This window comes from Hemicordylus capensis, chromosome 4 (assembly GCF_027244095.1).
Source record: "Hemicordylus capensis ecotype Gifberg chromosome 4, rHemCap1.1.pri, whole genome shotgun sequence".
NCBI classification, from domain to species: domain Eukaryota; kingdom Metazoa; phylum Chordata; class Lepidosauria; order Squamata; family Cordylidae; genus Hemicordylus; species Hemicordylus capensis.
Window position 1 is genome coordinate 224,557,218 of NC_069660.1, and position 23,800 is coordinate 224,581,017.

The window sequence follows — 23,800 nt, forward strand, 5'->3', positions numbered from 1 at the left end:
CTCAGGTCCCCCAAAGAGGACGAAGGGACCATTTTGACTTCTTATCCCTGACACTTCGAGTTGGAGGTGTCACGGCTGGCCGAGGAAACACGAGACCCCAGTTCTGAATCTGAAGAAGAGTCCGAAGATTCAAAGATCTTTTCCGGCGGTACCGAGTGAATAACCTCCAGGTTCGATGCCGATCTAGAAGTGTCCATCTGAACTGGAGCAACGGCAGGTGTAGCATTCTCTACCCGGGGCACTGGTACAGGGGTTGATACCAGTTGGGCACATGTAAGGGATTGAGCCATCTGAGATGCAGTGCCCTGAGAGGGTGCCCTTGCCTTAACCAGGTGCTCAACATGGCCACTTGTCTGGAAGACAACGGGATCGACCACATCATATAGGTGTTGGCGACAATGCATCGATGGCGGGGATCTTCCCCTGGGCTGGGCTGCCAGCCTCACATGTTGTCTATAGGGGGAGTGAGACCTTGATCTGTAGCATCTACTGTGTGTTCTGGAATATTCTCTGTAGGTGTTCCTCCTGTAAAACTGGTCACACTCCTGGTGACCATCGCCTCTCGCCTGATGGCTATAGAAGTGTCTATCAGAGGTGCTCATATCTGGGTCGCTTATGTCAGTAAAGATCTCCTCATCCTGGTCATAGTCAAAGGAGGGGTAGTATTTGATGGAATGGTATGGCGAGGATTCAGCTCCTCTGGGCGTGTACCGGTCAGAATAATTATTATCCCTGGAGTCACCAGAGTGCCAGGGGTCAACATCAGATTCGTATTGGAGACCCATGTGGTTGATAAAATCAGCCTTGTCAGATGACTCTCTGAGGGTTCGCCTAGAAGGCTGTGTCTGGTAAGCTGGGCTAGAGGCTGGGCTAGAGAAGGCCATAGAGGTTTGGGTTGGGGATTCAGCAGAGTCCACTCTTGGTCCCAACCTGCCCTCCTGCTCCACTTGCCGTGGTGGCTGCTGCACTGCTGTGCAGGACTTCAACTTAGCTGTCGACTTTGATGGCTTCGGGAGCGTCTCCGCTGGTGTCGATGTCTGTGGAGCTTTCTGCACATGCTCCTACCTGGACAGTTTGCCCGACCTCTGGCTGTCCAGTGCTGACAAGCTCTTTTTCATCTTTTGGGCCGACGCGTTAGGGGCTTTCACTTTCCTCTTCTTGTGTTTTTTATGCCTTTGACAGGAGATCTCAGGCTTGATCGAAGGAGCGTGACCGGAGATATTGGGGGGGGGGGGCAGAAGGAAGTGTTAACATGACATCTGGCCGCTCTGAGGCTGTCTGCATCAGAGGCAGTGGGACAGAGGGTGCAGGTAGGATGGAGGAGGCAGAGGGAGTCCCAGGCCCTCCTGGTGGCGGAACCACCACTAACAACGCTGTTGGCCCCTCCACGGAGGTCTTTGTTGGAGCGCTGCAGACTTGCTCCATAATAGGTGGGGCTGACAGGGCACGCACCCACAGGTAGAGGTACAGATGGGAGGCCTTGTTACATCTCGCTTTCTGGGAGAAGTTAAGCCAGTGAAGGCAGGAGGCAGACAAATGCAATTCTCCTAAGCAAAATAGGCAAAGGCTGTGGCCATCCGATGAGGGGAAAGCTGACCAGCACTGAGGGCAACATTTAAAGGTTGTCTTGTCAGCCTTACACTTCACCACTTTCTTCTCTCCTTCACGTCATTTCCTTTCTTTTTAAAAAAAGTATTATTATTACTTATTCATTTTGAAATTTCTGTCATCTCATTTGTTTATTTAAAAAAGGGGGGGTGATTGGACTAAACCAAGAGAAGTATATGAATATCTAAAGAGGAGAGACCAGAATGAATACACATGAAATAAAATGAGAAAAAACCCTATATTTTGTCTGACAGGAAAAGCTTGCAAGGATGTCCCAAGGTGTTTCCTCTCTGGCGGACAAAAAAGGACTGAGGAGGAGGGTGTGGATCACATGACCAAGGTACAGGGGGGAGGGGCCTATCTACCTATCAGAGGACCAGGAAAAAAAGATTAGCTTGCAAGTGTTCTGAAGGTCTCTTCATGCAGGCATGAAGCCCATCTGAGTGATGGACAGAGACCACTTAGAAGAACCTACCTACTGCTAAATGTTTTGGTCATGACTGATTCTTCCAAACTAGATAGGTAGTCCTGAAAGATTCTGTGGTAAATGGTGTCAAACACGATTAGAGGTTAGGGCTTGAAGCCACTCGCTCTGAAACGGTTCTGGAATATCCTTTTTGAAATGTCTCCTGAGTAACTGACGTGCAGCCTAAGTCAATAGAAAATGGCATTTAGATTTCTCTCCCCTCCCCAATAATATTTTAATATTTACATCATTTATATCAGTGTTGGATTTTTCTGTTTTTATTTCTTGGAGAAATTCCAGCCTATGAGAGTGAAGTTCCAATTCATTTTGGTGCAGATTAATATACATGCTAACAGAGATGGTGATTAAAACATATCTTAATTAGTATCTTTACTGAGAATATGACTTCTGGGAAGGGTTTTTGTTTGTTTGTTTGTTTTTTAATGCTGGCTGACAGACTAGTTTACATCCTGAATAGTGTCACTGAAATTAATGGGGAATTTCCATTAATTTCAATTGCACTACTCATGAGTAAACTAGTTTGGCTGTCAGCCAGGGTGTTTCTTAAAACAAACTGCAGTACTGGCCTGCAATCAAAGCCAGCAATATGTACATGTGAGAACTAATGGTTTCAGCTTTGTTTGATGTTCCCCTGGCTAGGGACAAACAACTTTTTAACATGGAGAATGACTTATTGTTGCCAGTACTGCCCTTTGATGGGTTCCCAGAACCCTCTCTGCTTATGTCTTGGACTACAGGCTTGTAACTCCCACTCTTAACATGCTCAGGAGTCTCACAGGATCGTGGGCTCCCCGTTTGTTGGCATATGGGAACAGGTCACTTAGCAGGCAGTGGGACGATCAACCTCGGATTCAGCTACTGCCAAGTGAACTGAAAGGGGATTATCCTCGCAGCTTTCCCTGTATTAGAGAATATCAAAGCAGACCAAAGTTAGCTTTTGAATTAACTCCACTTTCAAGGTCTCTCTGTCCAAAGATTGACCCTTTATTTCCCCCTTCTTTGCAGTTGCCTCAAACAAGCTAACACTAATCACCTCAGCAGGAAAGCCAGATAAGGTACTATGAACACAACTCCCTTCCCATCATAAAAGAGCTAAGTGAGCAATAGGAACTCAAGAGGTGCGCTCATTAAAATTACTGATTGGTTTACTGGGTCCTTCCAACCTAACAGTAGAGATGTGCACAAACTGATTTTTTAAATTCCATTTGTGCCCCAAACAAATCTCCCTTGATTTGTTGTATCCAAATCTACCCCCTCCAAATCACCACAGATTTGATTTGTATTTGCTTTGATTCAATTTGGATTTGGGCCACTTAACAAGGTCTGAGGGGCACAGAATTTGGGTGATGGGTAGGTCCCCATAGGTGCCACCTACCACCCAAATCTCAAGGCGGTGGAACATTTGCTTCATTTCTAATGAATTTATATAGGTTTTTATTGAGTTTGAACATTTCCACCATAGGAAACAATGGGGATTTGAAGTTGCCATATCCTAACCCTAACACAGATCCCCAGCTTTCATTGAAGAAAAAAAAGAGGCTAAGCTCTAGCCCTTGGAGAAGTGGAGTTATGGAGCAAAAGGTGCAGTCATCATTTTGCAAGTGTTCAGATTCTTTGGTGTATAATAACTTTTCCTCGTAATGAATCCCTATGAGGATTTATTGCACACCTTCATTTCTTCAGTTCATTTTGACTGTCACTGTACAGTGCCAACTGTCAACTGCCATGTGCCAACTACACCACACACACACACACACACACACACACACACACACTGGGGTACTCAGTTTATTTTTAGGTATTTTTGCAGTGTTTAGATTATTTGGTGTCTTCATTACACACCTTCATTTCTTCTGTTCATTTTGACCCCACTGCTTTACAGCTGGGGGTGGGGAATCAGTGACATCCCATGTTCCAACTACCCTGCAACCCACAAGCCACTGGGTACTCAGTTTATATTTTAGGAATTTTTGAGGTGTTTAGACTCTGGTGTGCAATGAATCCTCATAGGGATTCATTATGAGGAAAGGTTATTAGACACCAAAGAGCCTAAACACTTGAAAAAAATCCTAGAACATAAACTGAGTAGCACCCCACTGCCTTGCAGGTGGGAGTGGGGTGTAGTTGGCACATGGCAGTTGACAGTTGGCACTGTCAAAAAGACAGTCAAAATGAATGGAAGAAATGAAGGTGTGTAATGAATCCTCATAGGGATTCATTGAGGGAAGGTTATTATAGACCAAAGAATCCAAACACTTGAAAAATAGTAACCACACATTTTGCTCCATAACTCCACTTCTACAAGGGCTAGAGCTTAGCTTTATTGATTGATTGATTGATTTACTTACTTACTTACTTACTTATTTAAATGAAAGCTGGGAATCTGGGGGAATTAATAGGCAGGATCCAAATCTTGAATCGATTTGAATCTAATCAGGCATGATTCGATTAGTACCCAAATCTAGCCAACAGACCACAGGGGTGATTTGTTTTGTCTCTAAATCACCCGAATCAGCTAGATTCAGGTACAAATTGATTTGTACCCAAATCAATTAGCACATCCCTACCTAACAGACATCATCCTTGCACATCCATTCAGTCCGTTTACATACAGTTTGTTTTTTACCATTAATGCCATTGTGTCTTACTCAAGCACAACAAACAAAGACAATGGATCCTTTTGAGATCCACTGGAATTTCCCTTCTCAGGAAGAAGGAACTGAGGCAGGGTGTGTGTGTGGTGTGTGTGTGTTTTGGTTTGTTTGTTTTTTGCCTCAGAGACGATTTTGGGCTATAACTGGCCCTGGTTTCTTGAACCAATGGGCTTCATTTGGTCTCTACACCATGGAGTCACCCACTGTATGGGTGATTGACTTGACATCAGCCATAACACTAGGCCATGTCTTGCTCTTCACACCATTCATGTTCTCAACCTCCAGATCGGCCTTCCTCGCTGGCCTAACCTACCCAGCTCACCTCACTGCTACAAGAAGCTGGGTGCATGAAAACAGACACCTCTGGGATTTACTCCTGCTACCTGGCCCCCGAGCTGCTTTTGGTTCTCCACTGCTGCCTGGTTCCATCCCTGAGGAAAGAAGTCCTTTGATTGCTTCTGAGCCATGAGGGTCCAGTTGCCACTAAATGGAAGGACGAGGTTGTATGATGATCACTGTGCCCCTCTGGGCTCTCCCTATCCTTGCTCTTTCTTGAATCCAAAAACCTGTTTCTCTACAGCCTCCTTTCTCTAGCCAGCCTGGAAGTCATTTAATTCGGACACTAAGCTAAATTGTCTCTTTGGCTGGTTAATCTTTGTAACGTATTTTTAGTAGTAATACTGCTTTAATCAATTATCTTATTCCACTGCACCCCTAACCCCTTAAATAAAACCCTACTTTATTTTGTACTTCAACCTCTTTGTCAGTTCATTTTCCTGGGACCAGAGCTTTACACAAAAAGTATTCTGATGTGAAAGTATTCTGACTGCTCCACCCCAGCTTGCTAATTCCCCACACAAAGCCCAAACACATTTAGGGGTATTCATCAATAACCTTGGAGCTGTTTTATTAACATTATCTCTTCAGTAATGGGAATAACAGAAAGCACAACTCTCAGACTTACTCTTTGTTAGCACATAATGATTCAAGTTTTACTTGCTGCGCTCGCCTTTGTCAAATTATATTGCAAGTTGAAAAAGTCCTTTTGGCTTCCAGTACTGAAAAAATATATATCAGAGAAAGAGAGTCTCTAGCAGCTGATAATTATGGCTGACATCCAGACCAAATTACTCACAGGCAGCCCCACTGAAATTAATGGGACATGTTAATGGTGGCTAACTTGTCCCATCAATTTCAGTGGGATTACTCATGAGTAATTTAGTCTGGATGTCATAAAACAAATGTATTCATAACATCATCATTATGCATTGATCGAGTGCATTGATTCTCCACACAGTTTAAATATGGAAAGTAATATTTCTTTATTGTAACACTTTAAAATACAGTGCATCTCTTAGAAACAGTAACATTCATTTGCCAAAAGAAGAATACAACAGGCTATAAGATATTAACTTTAAAGGCATGCACATGTGTAAAATAATGAAAATTACAAACTATGGAGCACTACAGGCACACTCAGTCCTGGAGAGGAGTGTGTAATGGCTGGATCATTCAGTATATGGGAAGTGAGTTGGTCTCCCATTGAACACAGTGGCCAGGTACATCACCATACACTGAGCTGAGGATGAGGATGAGGAGGGAGAGAAGAAAGTTATGCACATGAAAGGGACATGGGGTGGATTGTGGCTCTTTTTTTTTTTAAACCTGTAAAGGTTTAGTGGCTGCTAATAGGAAATGCTCAGACAAATGCCACATGAGCAGGTTAACAATAAGAACACAAGAAGAGTTTTGTTTTATAGTGGAGGGTCTGATTCAATCAGCTGAAAGTCACAGTTGAAGCATCCTCAGATATTTCAGCCACAGCCCTGGAATGAATCCCACCTTTGCAGTATTTCTTCCCCTCCCCCACCCCTTTTCCCACTTGTCTGAGTATTCCTTGTAGGGTCTATGAGATGCCAATAGATGTGTGAAATTTAATATAATTGTCCAAAATTGAACATGAGGGGCTCCTCTTTCTAATTCTAATTGCTTAAATAGCTCAGGATTACCAATTATGATGATGTAATAATTAAAATCTTTACGAAATGCCAATAAAAGCAATTGCTATTCCAAGTAACTATTTGAAATACTACTAGTGCTTCTCAGACTTTTAAAAACTGGACCTCCCTTTCAAAACAAGCTCTGCCTTGTTCCCTCCACAATCAGTATCAATAATCTGATTCAGAGGTGTTTGTACAGAGATTTTCTGAACACTTTATGCAGTCTGAGCCTACTGCTGCATGTGAACATCTGTGGGCTGGAATACCACACCAGTCAAATACTGCCCTTAGAGAAGGAATAAAATAGGACATATCTGGCTTCAATCTAAACTACATACTACTTCATGGATTTTTAAAATAAGGGTGAGATGATAATACTGGTGCCATAACTGAGTGGTAGAGGAAAGGTTTTCCATTCAAAATATCCCAAGTTCATTCCCTAGCATCTCCATTTAAAAGCAATGGATTGAATAGGAGGTGATTAGGGATGTGCACAAGCTGGTTTGGTGCCTCCTCTGGGATGTGCCAAGCCAGATCAGGTGCCAGTCTTTGAACTGGCTTGGTGGGGCAGGGAGTTGTTCCCTTAAAAAGCAAGTAAGGAGCTTCTTATGTGTTCAGCCCAACCGCACCGCTTTTCTGCTGGCAGCCTCTGCTTTCCAAAAGGTTGTGTGTGGGTGCAACGCTGTTCCCTGCAGCCTCTAGGGATGTGCACGGAACCGGCTGGCCCAGTTCGGTTCAAGTCTGTACTCGAACCGGACCAGGCCAGTTCAGTCCAGCACCCCCCAGTTCAGTTCAGTCTGGGGGGTGGTCGTTTGCGGACCATTTCATTCACACACTCACACACACACACACACACACACACCTACCTTACCCCCCTCGAGGGAGTTGTTGGAGGCAGGAGTCCATGGAGGTTCCCTCTCCCCCCACCGGCCTTCCTTGAAGCCCAAACCAGCCGATTCAGCCGACTCACCATCTCTGCTGCAGCGGCCAAACAATTGGGGGGTGTTCAGTCCAGGGTCGGACCGGGGATGGTTCAGTTCAACCCTGAACTGTCGAACCGAACAGGTTCGACATTGAACATGTTCGCACATCCCTAGCTGCTTCTATGAGGCATTGGCATGCACATGGCCATGCCTCATGGAAGTTGCTAGGGATGTGCGAACGTGTTCAATGTCAAACCTGTTCGGTTCGACAGTTCAGGGTTGAACTGAATACTGCATGGAGGCTGCAGGGAACAGTGCCACAGCCGCACATGGCCTTCTGGAGAGCAGGTGCCACTGGTGAAGAAGTGGTGGGGTAGGGATGAGCAGGTAAGGAGCTCCTTACCTGCTTTTAAAGGGAACCACTCCTCGCCCCACCAGCAGCTGTACGAACGGCTTGTGCACATCCCTAGAGATGGTGGGAAAGACTTCTCCCTGAGACCTTGAAGACTTATTGCCATCTTGGGCAGACAATACCAGTAGTCTGACAGCTTCATATGACAATGCAAATACTGGCTCACATACCTTCTGTGTAGACACCACTGTGTTGCGCAACAAGGCAGTTTCCCTCCACCAAAGTTGCACAAAATGGATCAATGACCATTATATCCAATGCATGTCACAAAACTACATTGCACAATTTCACAATGGAGCAGAACTGCCCTGTTGTGTAACATCATTGTTGGTGTTTATGCGGCACTCCAACCTCCTGCATTGCCTTGTGCAGTGTGTGAGCCACTATCATAGGTTCACTGGCAAAGTTCATTCAACCCACCTAGATCTTGGCTGTTGTAGGCAGGAAAGCTCCATCTGCCTCCGGATCCTATCTCTCCCTAGAACATATGATCTCCTTTTGTGGAGGGCTTGTCAGAGTCTGAGGACCACAAACAAAGGTTAAGTGGGCAATTAAATTCAATGTAATTATTCACTGTTTTCTATGGGTATCTATATATCTCTATATATAATTCTCTAAAGCATACCCGTGGCTAATCCCGTGTGTGGCAGCTCTCGAGAGTGCTCATGAGCAGAAGCACTATGGTGACTGGGCAGTGGAGATTCCATATGCAGATAGGGAGGAGGAGTCTTTGATGGTTAAGGTCAGGTGGAATGCAACTGTTACTGTTCAGAAGATGTTCTTGATTGTAGAGGAGAGGAATATATGTGTGTGTGTGGATGTAGTAGGCAGGGGTATGTGAAGAGAGGGGTCATGAGGGAGAAAAGAGCCCCTTCAGGAGAAAGAGGCTGCCATTGTGTGAATCAGATGAGGAAACAAGATGAACAAGATCTGTTCATATGGATCCCTCATGAAGGGGGTGGGAGGGGAAGAAAGTCAAGGGAAGAGTGAGTGGAGAAAAGAGAAAGAGAGAAAGGAAAGGGGGGGAGAGAAAGAAGGAAGGGCAAGGGATGAGCCCGAGCCTTGCAGTGGCCTGAGGGGAACAAGTGGCCATGGTGGTGGCGGTGGCAGAATGGAAGGGCCCAGTCAACCACTACTGCTGTTTGGGGCTACTGAGGCCATTGGTGGAGGGAGGCAGCCAGGCAGGCAAGGGATGGGCCTGGGCCTGTCAGTGGCCTGAGGGGAACAGTGGGCCTGTCAGTGGCCTGAGGACATGGCAGTGGCAGCAGCAAGGAAGGGCCCAGTAAACCACTGCTGCTGCTTCTCCTGTGGGGGAGGAGCAGGAGTGGAGCTTGGGTGAGGGTGGGGAGGTCTCTGGGGATAGGGGGTTGCAGCTTGGCCAATAGGTGTTACAACTAGGGATGTGCAAAATGTTTCGGGCACAGAACGATCTGTGCCCGAAACAGCGAATTTCGGGAGATCCAGGGCCGAAATGAATCACCCATGAAAAGATCCGAGAAATTTCGGGCACGAGCCGAATCACCCAAATTTCGGGCCTGAAAATTCGGGTGATTTGGACCTCCATTTTTTTGCCTTCTTTCCCCCCTCCGTTTTGAGCTATGACGTCTATTTGAATTTCCCGCCTTTTTGCATCCCATTGACTTCAATGCAAAAAGGTTGGATGTGATGTCTGCTCGAATTTTGGGTGCCAGGGGCAAAATAGTGGGGTGGGGTGGTAGTTCCTAATGGGTGTAGGTTACCACCCCAATTGCAGAGGGATTGGGGAAAGGGCTGATTTTTGGTGAATTTCTGAAGTTTTGGTGTCTTTGGGCAGATAGGGGCATAATGTGGGATCTGTGCCAAAAGGGTGGGGTGGGGTGGTAGTGCGTAATGGGTGGAGGCTACCAATTTTAGAGTGATTGGGCAGAGGGCTGATTTTTGGTGAATTTCTGAAGTTTTGGTGTCTTTGGGCAGATAGGGGCATAATGTGGGATCTGTGCCAAAAGGGTGGGGTGGGGTGGTAGTGCGTAATGGGTGGAGGCTACCAATTTCAGAGTGATTGGGCAGAGGGCTGATTTTTGGTGAATTTCTGAAGTTTACGCGTCTTTAAGGTTTTCCCCGTGAAGGGTGTATCGCTTCACGTCAGGGGGAAAGGGGTGTCCTAGAGCGGGGTGGGGTTGGTCGTAGTGCCGGGTTGGGGAAGGAAGCTACCTGAATTTTTTCAAAGGATTTGGGCAGAGGGCTGATTTTTGGTTAATTGTTGAAGTTTTCACGTCTTTAAGGTTTTTCCTCATAATAAGTTATAATGGAGCTTTCATCAGCCCCATAAGTGCACTTAGGGGGTCCTGGGGTGGCCCAGAGCGAGTGGTGGTGTAGTGCACACAGGGTGCCAACCACCCCCATGGGTTTCTAACCCATGGGGTACAGGGTTCTGTTGTTTCTGAGGTTTTCTGAGTGTGGATTCTATGATAGCTAATGAGATTTTCAATGAGACACCATGAATCCACTCTAATTTGCTATCATAGAATCCACACTCAGAAAACCTCTGAAACAACAGAACCCTGTACCCCATGGGTTAGAAACCCATGGGGGTGGTTGGCACCCTATGTGCACTACACCACCACTCTCTCTGGGCCACCCCAGCACCCCCCAAGTGCACTTATGGGGCTGCTGAAAGCTCCATTATAACTTATGAGGGAAAACCGTAAAGACGCGTGAACTTCAACAATTCACCAAAAATCAGCCCTCTGCCCAAATCCTTTGAAAAAATTCAGGTAGCTTCCTGCCCCTACCTGGCACTACCACCAACCCCACCCAGCACTAGTACACCCCTTTCCCCCCGACGTGAAGCGATACACCCTTCATGGGGGAAAACCTTAAAGACATGTAAACTTCAGAAATTCACCAAAAATCAGCCCTTTGCCCAATCCCTCTGCAATTGGGGTGGTAACCTCCACCCATTAGTCACTCCCACCCCACCCCACTCTTTTGACCCAGATCTCACGTTATGCCCCCTATCTGCCCCAAAGACACTAAAACTTCAAAAATTCACCAAAAATCAGCCCTTTGACCAATCCCCCTGAAATTTGGGTGGTAGCCTCCACCCATTGGGCAATACCACCCCACCCCACTATTTTGCCCCTGGGACCCATTTTTTTACCTGAATCGGTTCAGATTCAGATTCGGATTTAATCCAAGTCCGAACCGAATCAGGGGTGATTCGGGTAGCCCATATTCAGGCACAGAACAGAATGGGGGTGATTTGGTTTGGGTCCCGAACCGAATCACCGAAAACCCAAATTGCACACCCCTAGTTACAACGCTACAGTTGCGACAAAGTGGGGTGAGGGGGATGAAATAAAGGGATGGAGGAGTGACCAAGAGGGGTGAGGGGGATGGAAGCAACCAGATGGAGGAGGAGGAGCAGGAGTGGGGCTCAGGTGAGGGTGGAGAGATCTCTGAAGTGAGGGAAGCTGTGGCAGGAGAGCAATCAAGTACTAGCATGCAGATGCTCTGGGCAGGTTAAGCTAGTTTTACTTATTGGTGTTAATTGCTTTACTGTTGTCTGCTTTAAAGTCTTGGAATTAGGAATATTACAAATGCAAATAAGTAAAAAATGCATATTGAACCTTTAATTCCTTGGAATTAGGAGGGTTACAAATGCATATAAAATAAAAAAAAATGAATATTCAGTCTTCACAATCTAGCTGCAGACAGCAATAAGTCTTAAACTAGGTAGGTTTGGGGAAATTCAGCTTTTCTAACACTTTTTCTAAAAGTGTTATGCACTTTTAACCAACTGGCCAGTGGAGGATCGAAGCTCTAGACTGATAGGCGTGTTATATTATCATAAGAGAGTTCAGTGAGGGAATCCATGTAGAAGTGTAGTGTTTTGTTTTGTTTTTAAAAAAAACACCACACATTTAGTTTGCTGCCTAGTAATTCTATGAATTGAAAACAATTTAAACAATTGTTTAAACAATTATAACCCATATTCCCGTTTTTCTCCAATCCTTCTTTTCAACAATTGGTTCCATTTTACTAAGGAGTCAATTAATGAACTTTGTTGCAGTTTCATCATTTCATCCTACCCCTTGTAACAGAGACCCAAATGTTTATCCAGGCAAAGATCCCATTCTGGTGGTGGTGGAGGTGGGGGTGGTAGAGCAGACATGCATTCACATCCATTTGTAATGCAGCATGTGATATGCAATTTCCACACTGTTGCCTGTACGTACAGATTTCTGAATGACATGTACATTCCCCCTCAAAAATGTTATGAGCAGAGAGAAGGGGCAGAAATTGCTCATTCCTCTACCATGGAAGCATGATCTTCATCCTGGGAACACATCCAAATAGGGCCACAGACTCTCACTAAGAACAACCTAGTGATCTACCCCAAGGCTACCATGATCATTCATTAATGAGTAAAATTCATGGCAGGCTCATCTGACTAACGCAGTATTAAGCATGTGCAAATACTCTAAAAGTGGAATTCTGTTTTCAGTTCTTTCAGTGCTTCCCTGGTCCTGAAAAGTAGATTTCTGTGGGAAATCTGCCTATTCAAATTTTAGGCAGTTCTGTTTATACATGCCTTCCTTCAGTATTGTCACTTCTTGACTTTCAGTTAAGTCTTCAAATCAGATATTTTTGAAACTTTTTTGTGATTGTGCTAAATTTACAAAAGTGTGAAAATAATAAATAATAATAATAGAAAATGGCATGCATTATTATTCACTACTCAGAATTTGTCTTGTCAAACCTGCTGTGCTGGATCACAAAATTCCATTCATACTACCCATTTTCTACATAGGCTAACAACATTAAACAATTTCAGCTGAATGCATCTTTGAAGCAGTGAGAATGAAAATGCTTTTTATATACAAAAAGAGAGAAGATAATATATACTGATCAAGAAACTGAGGAAATTTTTTGTAGCTTGTGTATAAGTAAAGTGCATGAAATTGATGTGCAAATATTAGGACTATCATGATTATATTATTGGGTAACATTGCTCTCCAGCATGGCCCCTTGTTGACGGCTTTCTGCTGCATTTGTATTTTCAGCCTTTTAACCTTACATTCAATCACCATTGAGCCACACTCTAAATACAAAGATATACAATGTATGCTGCATTCAAAACAGTGGTGACTGGGAGGAAATGGACAAGCAGCACCTGACCACCTGCAGGTCAATGCAGAGCAAGTCTGCTCCTCAACCCCACAAAATCAAACCTGAATCTCAGTGCTCATGTACAGGCTAAGCAGATATAGATTTATTTTTTAAAAAATGTGCCAAGCCTAGATAGGACATTTCATGTAACAACAGTTGCTTCCTGGCCTCTAGCCCATCACGGAATGATACAAAGATGATTTTGTGCCATACTTGTAGTTGATTGAAAGATATATTTGTAGTTGATTGATACATGCAAAATGAAACCAGCTCCTCAAAAAGATCATTCCAGTGCCAACTGATTCATACCACTAAAAAATTAGTATGGAAAAATTTGCATAGTCAATTGGATTGCTCCTGTTGCTTAAATTTTCTGATTGCAAGATTTTAACTTCTCTTCTGCACCTTTCTCCATAAGATTACCCATTATCTTAATGTTTCAATAGGTGGCCATATCAATTTGGAAATACTTTGGATCCTGGACAGCCAGGATCCAAACATTCATGAAACTGGTTCCATGAACTTAAATAACCTTTAGACTTCTTATGGAACAGAATTTCCTTCCCAACCACCCCCACCTCCAGTGTCACATGGCAGACTGCTTTTGAAACTGATGGGAGTTTTAAAGTGGTTTGTTATGTAGTGTGCACTCAAAGAGGGGAAAGTCAAGAATTCCACTGAGATACAGAAAGCCTCTTACATGAGCTAAAGCAGGGGGTCCCCCCCCCGTAAAATAATGCCATATGGGCACATCCCAATAAATTGGATGCAATGTGCAAAAGATGTGTCATAAAATGAGGACTTCAGCGAGAAAAAAGCAACAAAAAGCAACAACAAACTATTAAAGGGAAGAGGGACTTAAAATTAGCATTTTCCCCCTCCAGAGCAAAATATTGATCCTATCCAGGCACTACCATGTTCAGTATTCTTCATGGCAAAGTTGAGCCTGGGAAAGATCTTTGCTGTCAAATTTCACCTAAAACAGAATTGGGAGAAAATATTGGGGTATAAGTGAAGGGCAAATTACACTGGGGGGAAAGTGTAAGAAATAGTTCAGACATATTTCACATGAAAATCTGCAGCTCTAGTCCAGAAAATGAATACATTTTCATGGGGATTTCATACTTTTCAGTGCTCATTCTGAGAGGGCAGCATCATGATGGCAGGCATTGTCCTCAAGCTATACACATTCATCCTATCTAGAATAAATACCTGAACAGAGCCAATTCAGTTTTCTACTTAAGAAATTGGGGGGGGGGGGAGTTGGGCCACAGACAGCAGTAATTTGTGGTATATGAACTTTTCTCTGAGAAGAGCCCATCATCACACCAAAAAGAAATAATCGTTTGATGGTTGCATCACTTCCATCACAACCAAAGCCTGTCATCTGAATCCACCTGGGGGATGGGGTCATTTGGTTCATTTCTCTGTGTTGGTGCCTGTGAAGTTATACAGTTTGTGAAAACAGAAAAACATATGAAAAAGAAACAAACGTGGGTATACATTCTTCTCAAAAACAAGACATTAAAATGGCTAGCTGAGAAGCAAACCAAATGATTGGATATAAATTTAGGAAATAAATATATTTCCTTCTGTGTGTGAAGTTATGTAAGATCCTACATTTACTAGATAGCAGAAAATTATTAGAATATAGAATCACATACTGCACATACTGGCTTACATACTGCACAGCAAGCCATGTATCCAAGAAGGATGTGGGCTGACTGCTACCATGGTACTCACCAGCCCATATTCATTCCTATTGATGGTAGGGGAGGGTCCCTGCAAACGATTCTATGCATCATCGCTGCAGTGTACTACTCCCAATGGGAATGAAGGGAATAAAGCATTGCAGCAATGATGCATGACATTGTTCACGTGGAGCATCTCTAGGAATGTACATATGCTGGTGAGTGATGAAGAAGCAGTGAGCCTGCATCTTTCTTGGATGCATGGCCTGTTGTGCAGTGTGTAAACCAATAATTTTATTTTGAATATATTTTCTAGTAATTTTCTGCTGTCTAGCAAATGTAAGCCGCTTCTCTTAAAATTTAAAAATTTATCTATGACTGTTTGATTGGGTATAGATTTGTTGGAAACAAAATGTAGATATGTATAGACTGGCAGGACATTTGCACTTCATCACTGTTATGCCTATTTCCAAATGCTTCTTACATATTTGGATGTGGATCTGCCAAGATGGCCTGTTTATTAACCAGGCGGGGCAGGATCCCATACAGGTTCCCATAGACAGAAAGCAGAGAAGTCAACCTGCTCTCAATTATCCTACACAGCAGATTACCATCCACAAGATCCTGTATGTGTGGAACAGCAGTTCAGCCTCTTATGGTAATCTGCTATGTATTACCTATAAGAGAAGGATGACTGCTCTGCTTTATGTATATAGAGGTCTGCATAGGAGGATCCTGCTGTGTTAAATTGGTGGATCTCTGGATTAGGCTGATTATATAACTACAGTAATAGTAATTCCATGGGCCATTGCATAGTGAACAGATCACCTCTGAAATACGTTCCAATTTTACCACATCATGTGCATTTTATTTTTATCCCCTTTCCTTGTAAAATATGCCCCAAAAATCTCATTTTAATGGATTTGTTTGTATATGAGAAAATATATGGTGGGTATAAAATGCATAATGATGGTGAATTTACACACAAGACTTGCTTACTTTTCTGGCAGAATTTTTAGACTAAAATGGTCTCCATTTGAAAAATCTGTCATGAAAGGATATTGGATTTTTATTGATCTGAACCCATTTTTTCTCATAACCAAGGTATACTCCTCTTCACCAGCTGTTACTACAAATTAAACTTCAATAAACTGAATATGATTGTTAACATAGATCTCGATGCTCACTTTTGGAACTCTTGTGCTTTTCATTTTAAACAAGTCCACTCAAATCAAAACCCAGCATTATAAAGACATTTATTGTTGTTGTTCACACATGGGTAGAATTGGTAGTTGGTGGTGTTTCAAACTTACTCTTACTTTCTTTAACTTCATTCAGAGATGATTTGTTACCAATCTGGCATTTGAATACTTGCTTATAGGCTTTCCTGAAATTCTCAGAGAGGAATGCGTATATAATGGGATTCACAGAAGAATTGCTATAAGCTAGGCAATGCGCTGTTATCCTGAAGAGAAACGAGGCTTGAGTCAGGGGGAAATCTCCAAATTCAGCCCAGAGGTGTACAACATGATGTGGCAGCCAGGATATCCCAAAGACCACAACCACCACCAGGACCGTTTGAGCTGTCTAAAATGGAAAAGTAAAGCATAGATTATTTCTCAACAATTAGACAAACAGCCTCATAATATAGGTTCGAAGTCATTACAAATACATAGGAACACCTATGAAAAGAGAGTGTACCTAAGCACAACTGATTTTCATGTATTCTGTTCAAGTACACTAAACCAGTGACAATTTTTTACCAAAAATTATTAGGCCAATGGGTTCCCTTGTGTTTGGAATTCATCTTTTGACCCCATCAATGACTAAAATATCCACCTTTGTGTAGATCTAACCCATCCCCCTCTTTGAATTTAGGATTCAAAGGGAGATTCATGTGACAAAGGCATAGTGAATAAATTGTATGTTAGAAATGCTCACAGAATCAGAAGTCAGATTGCTCCCTTAGGAAGCCAGACAGATTTTCAGGATGATATGAGGTAACTGGAAGATATTATTTGTCTCCTTAAATGCTGAAAATTTAGCAGGCGTGTAAAAACTAGCATTCAGTTTTCTATCCTATATCATAGTCATCACACACTTGGGGCACATTTTAGGATATGTGAACTGACCTTAGATTATCAGGCTGATCAGAAATAAAATTAATCCTAGACTAGAAGTATATAATTCATAATTATTTTATTTTCCTAAAGAATAAGAAAAAAAGAGGTTTTTGTTGTATCATTTTCTAATATCAGTCAACAGCAACTCTTTCGGTCCATGAACCTAACTAAAACAAATTGTAGTTCCTGACATATATTATATAGTTCTATTACATATTAATTTCTCTCAAGTTCCTCCTGCCCTTGTTTGTTAACAGCTACAAGACTTAAAAATTATATCCAAGCAACCTTGGCTGCAGCTGATGAAAGGGTTTGACCCTCTATCTATTAAATCTATCATACTTATGATAGATGGAGCTTTCAGCAAGAATAATTGTACATAATAGCCTGAAAAATCCCTTGCAACATTTTATTCCATTATATCTCAGAAACCTTTATAATGTTATAGATATAATTTGCAACCAAGGAAACACTACAAGTCTGGTTTATTTAATGGAACTGCTCTTAAGGGTGGTCCTTAGAAAATAAAGGTACATGAAATATAATTTCAGCAAATGTGATATGCTATTCTAATGTCTTTTTTGTGGTTCCAATACATCATAAATACATATTATAAACTCTTCACCCTGCCTCTTGACAGCCTGTGGCATTTACACATAAGCAGATGATGTGTTTGTGGTAGGCTTGCCAACCTCCCCCTTGAAGCAGAATCATAAGTTGCTAACTTGTTATGAATATATGAGAACAGCTACACAAAGCAGACCTCTTCTAACAATACTGGAGAAAGCCAGCAAATAGAACTTAGATTAGTTAAAATTTTAAAAGCTCAATTTATCTAACTCTATCTTCTGTTCAATTTAGGACTAGGACTGTACAAGCCCATGAGGCGATCATGCAGGCTCATCCACTCACACAGGCTTCTGCTGAAACTGTTTCCCCAGTTCTTTCATGTGGCCTTTCGGATCTGGTTTGTCTTTTTAAAAGACAGTGTGCTACACAAGTATACTTGTGAACTGATAAATACTCTAGCCAGCTGTTTCAAGCAGAAGGCTAAAGTGCTTGTTCGCATATGTATCTATCAGCAAGTAAGCACCCTAGCATGGTATTGCAAGTGGCAGTTACAGCAACTATCCAGAAGCAGATCTAGCCAAGCGTACGACCTTAGAGGACTCTAAGGTCTTCTGCTTAGGGATGTGCATAAAACCGGTTCTCCCGGTTCGGTTCGGATCCGAACCGGGTCCGAACCGGACCAGGGTGGTTCGGTTTTGGTTTTGCCGAACCACCCCCCCGGTTCGGTTCGGATCCGAACCGGTTCGGATCCGAACCGAACCGGTTCGGATCTCAAAAAATAGCTGGTTTGAAAGGGGACCTTGTGTTCTACCTGCAACCCAAATTTCAAGTCGATTGGACCTTCCTCTGATTTTTGGCGATTTTTTAAAGTTTTAGTGACTTTGGGGCAGTTCGGGGGCATAGCATGGGATCTGGGCAAAAGGAGTGGGGTGGGGTGGTAGTGCCTAATGGTTGCAGGCTACCACCCCAATTTCAGGGGGGTTGGGCAAAGGGCTGATTTTTGGTAAATTTCTGAAAATTTCATGTCTTTGGGGCAGATTGGGGCAGATTGGGGCAGAAAGTGGGGGCTGGGGCAGAATAGTGGGGTGTGGTGGTAGTGCCTAATGGGCGGAGGCTACCACCCCAATTTCAGGGGGTTTGGACAAAGGGGTGATTTTTTGAGAATTTTTGAAGTTTTAGTGACTTTGGGGCAGTTTGGGGGCAGAAAGTGGATCTGCCCCAAAATAGTGGGGTGGGGTGGTAGTGCCTAATGTGTGGAGGCTACCACACCAATTTCAGGGGGATTGGGCAGAGGGCTGATTTTTTGAGAATTTTTGAAGTTTGGGTGTCTTTGGGGCAGATTGGGGGCAGAAAGTGGATCTGCCCCAAAGGAGTGGGGTGGGCTGGTAGATAGTGCCTAATGGGTGGAGGCTACCACCCATCCCCAATTTAAGAGTGATTGGGCAGAGGGGTGAATTATGGTGAATAGAAAAGGTGTGAATTCTCATTCTATCATAGCAAATGAGATATTTTTCAATTAAACAACTCTCATGACCCCACTTTCACTTTTTCACACTTTCCTTTACTATGAATAATATGAGGAAGTAATCAATTTAGCACACTTCACCTTATGAAGACAAACCTCATACAAATAAATTCACCATAATTCACCCCTCTGCCCAATCACTCTTAAATTGGGGATGGGTGGTAGCCTCCACCCATTAGGCACTATCTACCAGCCCACCCCACTCCTTTGGGGCAGATCCACTTTCTGCCCCCAATCTGCCCCAAAGACACCCAAACTTCAAAAATTCTCAAAAAATCAGCCCTCTGCCCAATCCCCCTGAAATTGGGGTGGTAGCCTCCACCCATTAGGCACTACCACCCCACCCCACTATTTTGGGGCAGATCCACTTTCTGCCCCCAAACTGCCCCAAAGTCACTAAAACTTCAAAAATTCTCAAAAAATCACCCCTTTGTCCAAACCCCCTGAAATTGGGGTGGTAGCCTCCACCCATTAGGCACTACCATCACACCCCACTATTCTGCCCCAGGCCCCACTTTCTGCCCCAATATGCCCCAATATGCCCCAAAGATATGAAATTTTCAGAAATTTACCAAAAATCAGCCCTTTGCCCAATCCCCCTGAAATTGGGGTGGTAGCCTGCACCCATTAGGCACTACCACCCCACCCCACTCCTTTTGCCCAGATCCCATGCTTTGCCCCCGAACTGCCCCAAAGTCACTAAAACTTTAAAAATTCACCAAAAATCAGCCCTTTGCCCAATCCCCCTGAAATTGGGGTGGTAGACTCTACCCATTGGGCACTACCACCCCACCCCAAAATTTTGCCCCTGGGCCCCTTTTTACCCCCCCGAATCGATTCGGATTCAGATTCGGATTAAATCCAAATCCGAACCAAATCAAGGGTGATTCGGGTGACCCAGATTTGGGCACAAAACAGAACAGGGGTGATTCGGTTCGGGTCCGAGCCAAATCACCCGAAATCCCGAATTGCACACCCCTACTAAGCACACACACAGAGAAGAAGCAGGAGGCGGAGTGTGGATTCTATGATAGCATATTAGAGTGGATTGATGGTGTCTCATTGAAAATCTCATTTGCTATCATAGAATCCACACTCAATACCTCAGAAACAAGAGAACCCTGTACCCATGGGGGTGCCCCTACCAGAGATCCCTGTACCCCATGGGTTAGAAACCCATGGGGGTGGTTGGCACCCTATGTGCACTACACCACCACTTGCTCTGGGCCACCCCAGCACCCCCATGTGCACTTATAGGGCTGCTGAAAGCTCCATTATAACTTATTATGAGGAAAAACCTTAAAGACGCGTAAACTTCAAAAATCACTTAAAAATCACCTCTTTGCCCAATTCCTTTCAAATAATTCTGATAGCTTCCTTGCCCACCCTAGGAACTACCACCCACCACACTGCACTCTATGACACCCCTTTCCCCCCGATGTGAAGCTATACATTTGCTGCAATCCTAATTATTCTCTATGAGGAATTCAAAAACACTTAACAATTCACCAATAATCAGAGGAGTGTCCAATTGCCTTGAGATTTTTTGGGTGGTAGGCACCCATGCCTGTCTACCACCCACCCTGCTTTTGTGCTCCTAGGTCCTCCACAACAGGGGATATGGACTGGTTCGGGTCCCATTATACTCAATGAGAAAAATAATTAAAAATATTTCAAATATTCATAAAAAATCATAGGGGTGTCTGATTGCTTCAGGGTTTGCATGGTTGTTGGCATCCATGAGTGCTCCACAATAAGAAATAATGGCCTGGTTCGGGTCCCATTATATCCTATGAGAGAAAAATAAAAATATTTTTCAAAAATTCATAAAAAATCGTACGAGTGTCCGATTGCTTTGGGGTTTGGGTGACAGGTACCCCTGGGTGCCAGCTACCATCTGACCAATTTTCAGCTTTCCAAACCGATCCAAACCGGTCCGAACCGGTTCGAAACGAACCACCCCCAGTTCGGTTCGGATTCGAACCGAACCAGGGGTGGTTCGGTTCGATCCGAACCTCCGAACCGGAACCGGTTCGGACCCGAACCGGTTCGGATCCGAACCGGTTCGCACATCCCTACTTCTGCTTATATCTCCTTGTGGCTTTTCCCCCTTAATTGTTTCTGTATAGTTCTTTGTATAGATGTACAGCACACAGGCAAAAAACCAGCACAAGAACAGAGAGGGGCAAATGAAAGACAACAGTCTAGAAGAACAAACAAAATGAAAGAGCACTTTGGCTGAGAGGAACTAATAAAATATGTTCTGCCTTGTTGAAGGTTACAGTGGTCAAAGTGCCTGCTCCTCATTGCATGGTGCCTCTGTCAAACCAAAAGAAGAAGACTAGGGACGTGCAAACCAGTTTGAATTTGAACCGGTTTGGTTCAAAGGTTCAAACTCGGACCAAACAGGGCATTGCAGTTAATGCTGGTCCAAGTATGAACCAATTAAGCCAGGTTTGGCTCGAGCCTGTTCGAGCTGGTTTGAAGGTTCTAGAGGCCATTTTTGATGTTGTCTTCCATTTTGTGTGACTTGTGTGGCTTGATTTCATTGGCTGAGCTCTTGCTTCCCTGATTGGCCAGATGAGTCTGGCTCTCTGGTAGGCTCTGCACTGTGCCAGTCCTTGAGTCCTTGAGAACTGGCACCCTATTGGCCAGGGGGGAGGACAAAAGTGGGGACTCCCAAAGGAGGGAGTTTCAAATCCTATTTAAAGCCAAGCTTCTGGCCTAGCAAAAGCACTCTGGCTGCAGTTGTTGCTTGGCTTCCTTCTGGCCTGATGGTGCTGGTGCTGCTGGTGTGGTGAGAGTCTGCAAGGCAGGCTGCTGTGTTTTTGTTCCCAATCCCCTATTCCCTTCTGCCTGTTTCTCTGTCCCTGCTCTTCTCTCCCCTGCTTTAAACCTTTTTCCCCCAGGTGTGACTGTGTGTGTGTTTGTTCTGCTGCTCCCCCCCCCCGAGTGAGTGAGTGAGTGTCTCTTTCTTTCTCTCTCTTCCTCTCCTCTTCTCTGGGCCAGGGGGCCCCAGGCCCTTTGGTCTGAGGCTTCTCTCTGGCCCATTTCCCTAACCCACCTGACTGTCAGGGATGCGCTTGGCCTCAAGGAGGCGAAGGTGTCCAGGGAACATGGCTGCCTCGTGTTAGGTGCTGTTGCCACTGCTGCGCTTGTGGAGAAGTCCCGCAAGATTACAGCACACTTCCACTGACTGAGAAGTCCAGGTGCCAGCTTGATGAGTCGCAGCATGTCCATGGGCTTCCACAACGTCTCATCCCCACGGAACTCCACCTTCCTCTTGTTCCAGCGCCTGCTGGAGCAGGAGGTGGCCCTTGATGACCTAGGGAGGAACTATTCCTTGGGCGTGTGCGACCTATGCAGTGCAGAGTGGAAGCTCATGTCTGAGATGATGTCAGCACTCGAGCCCTTCCTGTTTGCCATGAAGAGCTTGTGTGGCAACACCACTCCTCTGAGCCAGGTCCTGCCCACAGCTTTCCTCCTGGAAAAGCTGATGGGTGAACTCCGGACTTCACTGACCATGCCAGACGGACATGCTCTGGCTGGAAGGCTGAAGGCTGGGGTTGTCCACAGGCTGGTTGATGAATTGGGTGACAGAAAGGAGTATGTCCTGGCTTGACTCTGTGACCCGACCATCAAAGGCAATGTCATTTGCGTGGATGACTTGCCCAGGTGGAGGGACCTCGTGGTCGAAAGAGTTAGGGAAGAGGAGGTCACTCCTTTTAACAAGTCCATCTCTATTAGAGTAGCTTCTCTGGTCTGTATATATATGTGTGTGTATGGGAGATCTTCATAGGGATTTATTGAGAGAATTCATACACAGCAAGTCCAAACACAAATTGGATTGTTGCTGGCTGTATGAGTTCTCTCAGTGAATCCCTATGAAGATCTCCCATACACACGAATATATACAGACCAGAGAAGCTACTCTAATAGATATAGACTTGTTAAAAGGACAGTAACTGAAAAAATTCCGGGGGGGGGAATCATGAACCCCATCTGCTTGGGGCTGCCTGAGGGGAGCTGTGGTACAACCCACCCATACCCCCAGACCCACCCATACCCCCAGACCCCTGGCACACCCCAAGGGGGGAATAGGGCTGGTTCAAATCCCCATTATTACCTATGGGAGAAATGCAAAAATTGAAAAAAAATCTTCAAAAATTCATTAAATCTCACAGAAGTGTCCAATTGCTTTGGGGCTCAGTGGGTGGTTGCCACCCTTGAGTGCCTACCACCCACCCTAGTTTTGTTCCCCTAGGTGCTCTACATAGGGAGTGATGGGCTGGTTCAAGTCTCCATTATACCCTATGTTGTAGAACCTTTTAGAACCGATTTGAACTGGGTTCAAATTTGAACCGAACCGGGGGTGGGGCATGTTCAAGCAAAACCAAAACCAAACCTGCCCACCCTGGTTCAAAGCTGGTTCAAATTCGAATCAAACAGGCCAAGCCGGTTTTGTGCACATCCCTAATGGAGACAAACAGACCCCTTCAGTCACATCTGACTTAAAGCAAAATAGGAAATATATAATCAATTCCTTCTAACCAAACTTTTATTGGTAAATTAAAAAAAATAATAGTTGCAAAAACTGTGTGTTGACATTGATTTGCTAGAATGAATAAAATCACTGCAATCAATTTAAATAAATCA

At 44.2% G+C, this 23,800-nt stretch overlaps 1 protein-coding gene and 1 long non-coding RNA gene across 7 annotated transcripts in view; one reads left to right on the plus strand and one right to left on the minus strand.

Annotated features, from left to right (window-relative positions):
• The first annotated feature begins 1,883 nt into the window (after positions 1 to 1,883).
• On the plus strand, positions 1,884 to 5,107 carry LOC128325297 (uncharacterized). Its single transcript, XR_008307355.1, has 3 exons — positions 1,884 to 1,948; positions 3,101 to 3,150; positions 5,035 to 5,107. It is a non-coding gene; the product is annotated as an uncharacterized LOC128325297 (long non-coding RNA).
• Positions 5,108 to 5,788: 681 nt separating this feature from the next.
• GALR1 (galanin receptor 1) overlaps positions 5,789 to 23,800 on the minus strand; it is a 40,528-nt gene continuing 22,516 nt past the window's right edge. Inside the window, exons 3-6 of one of the 6 annotated variants that reach the window (XR_008306874.1) lie at positions 16,240 to 16,513; positions 14,150 to 14,211; positions 8,505 to 8,603; positions 6,053 to 6,328 (exon numbers count right to left, since the gene is read on the minus strand). Coding sequence is in view for 3 of the 6 variants with exons in the window: in XM_053249070.1 (XP_053105045.1) it covers positions 16,196 to 16,513 (318 nt within the window). In the remaining 3 variants the exon portion in view is untranslated. Of the gene's footprint in view, positions 5,808 to 6,052; positions 6,329 to 7,910; positions 8,604 to 12,924; positions 14,212 to 15,164; positions 16,514 to 23,800 lie in introns of those variants that run through there. The other 5 variants (XR_008306873.1, XR_008306872.1, XM_053249071.1 and 2 more) reach the window with 5 other exon arrangements.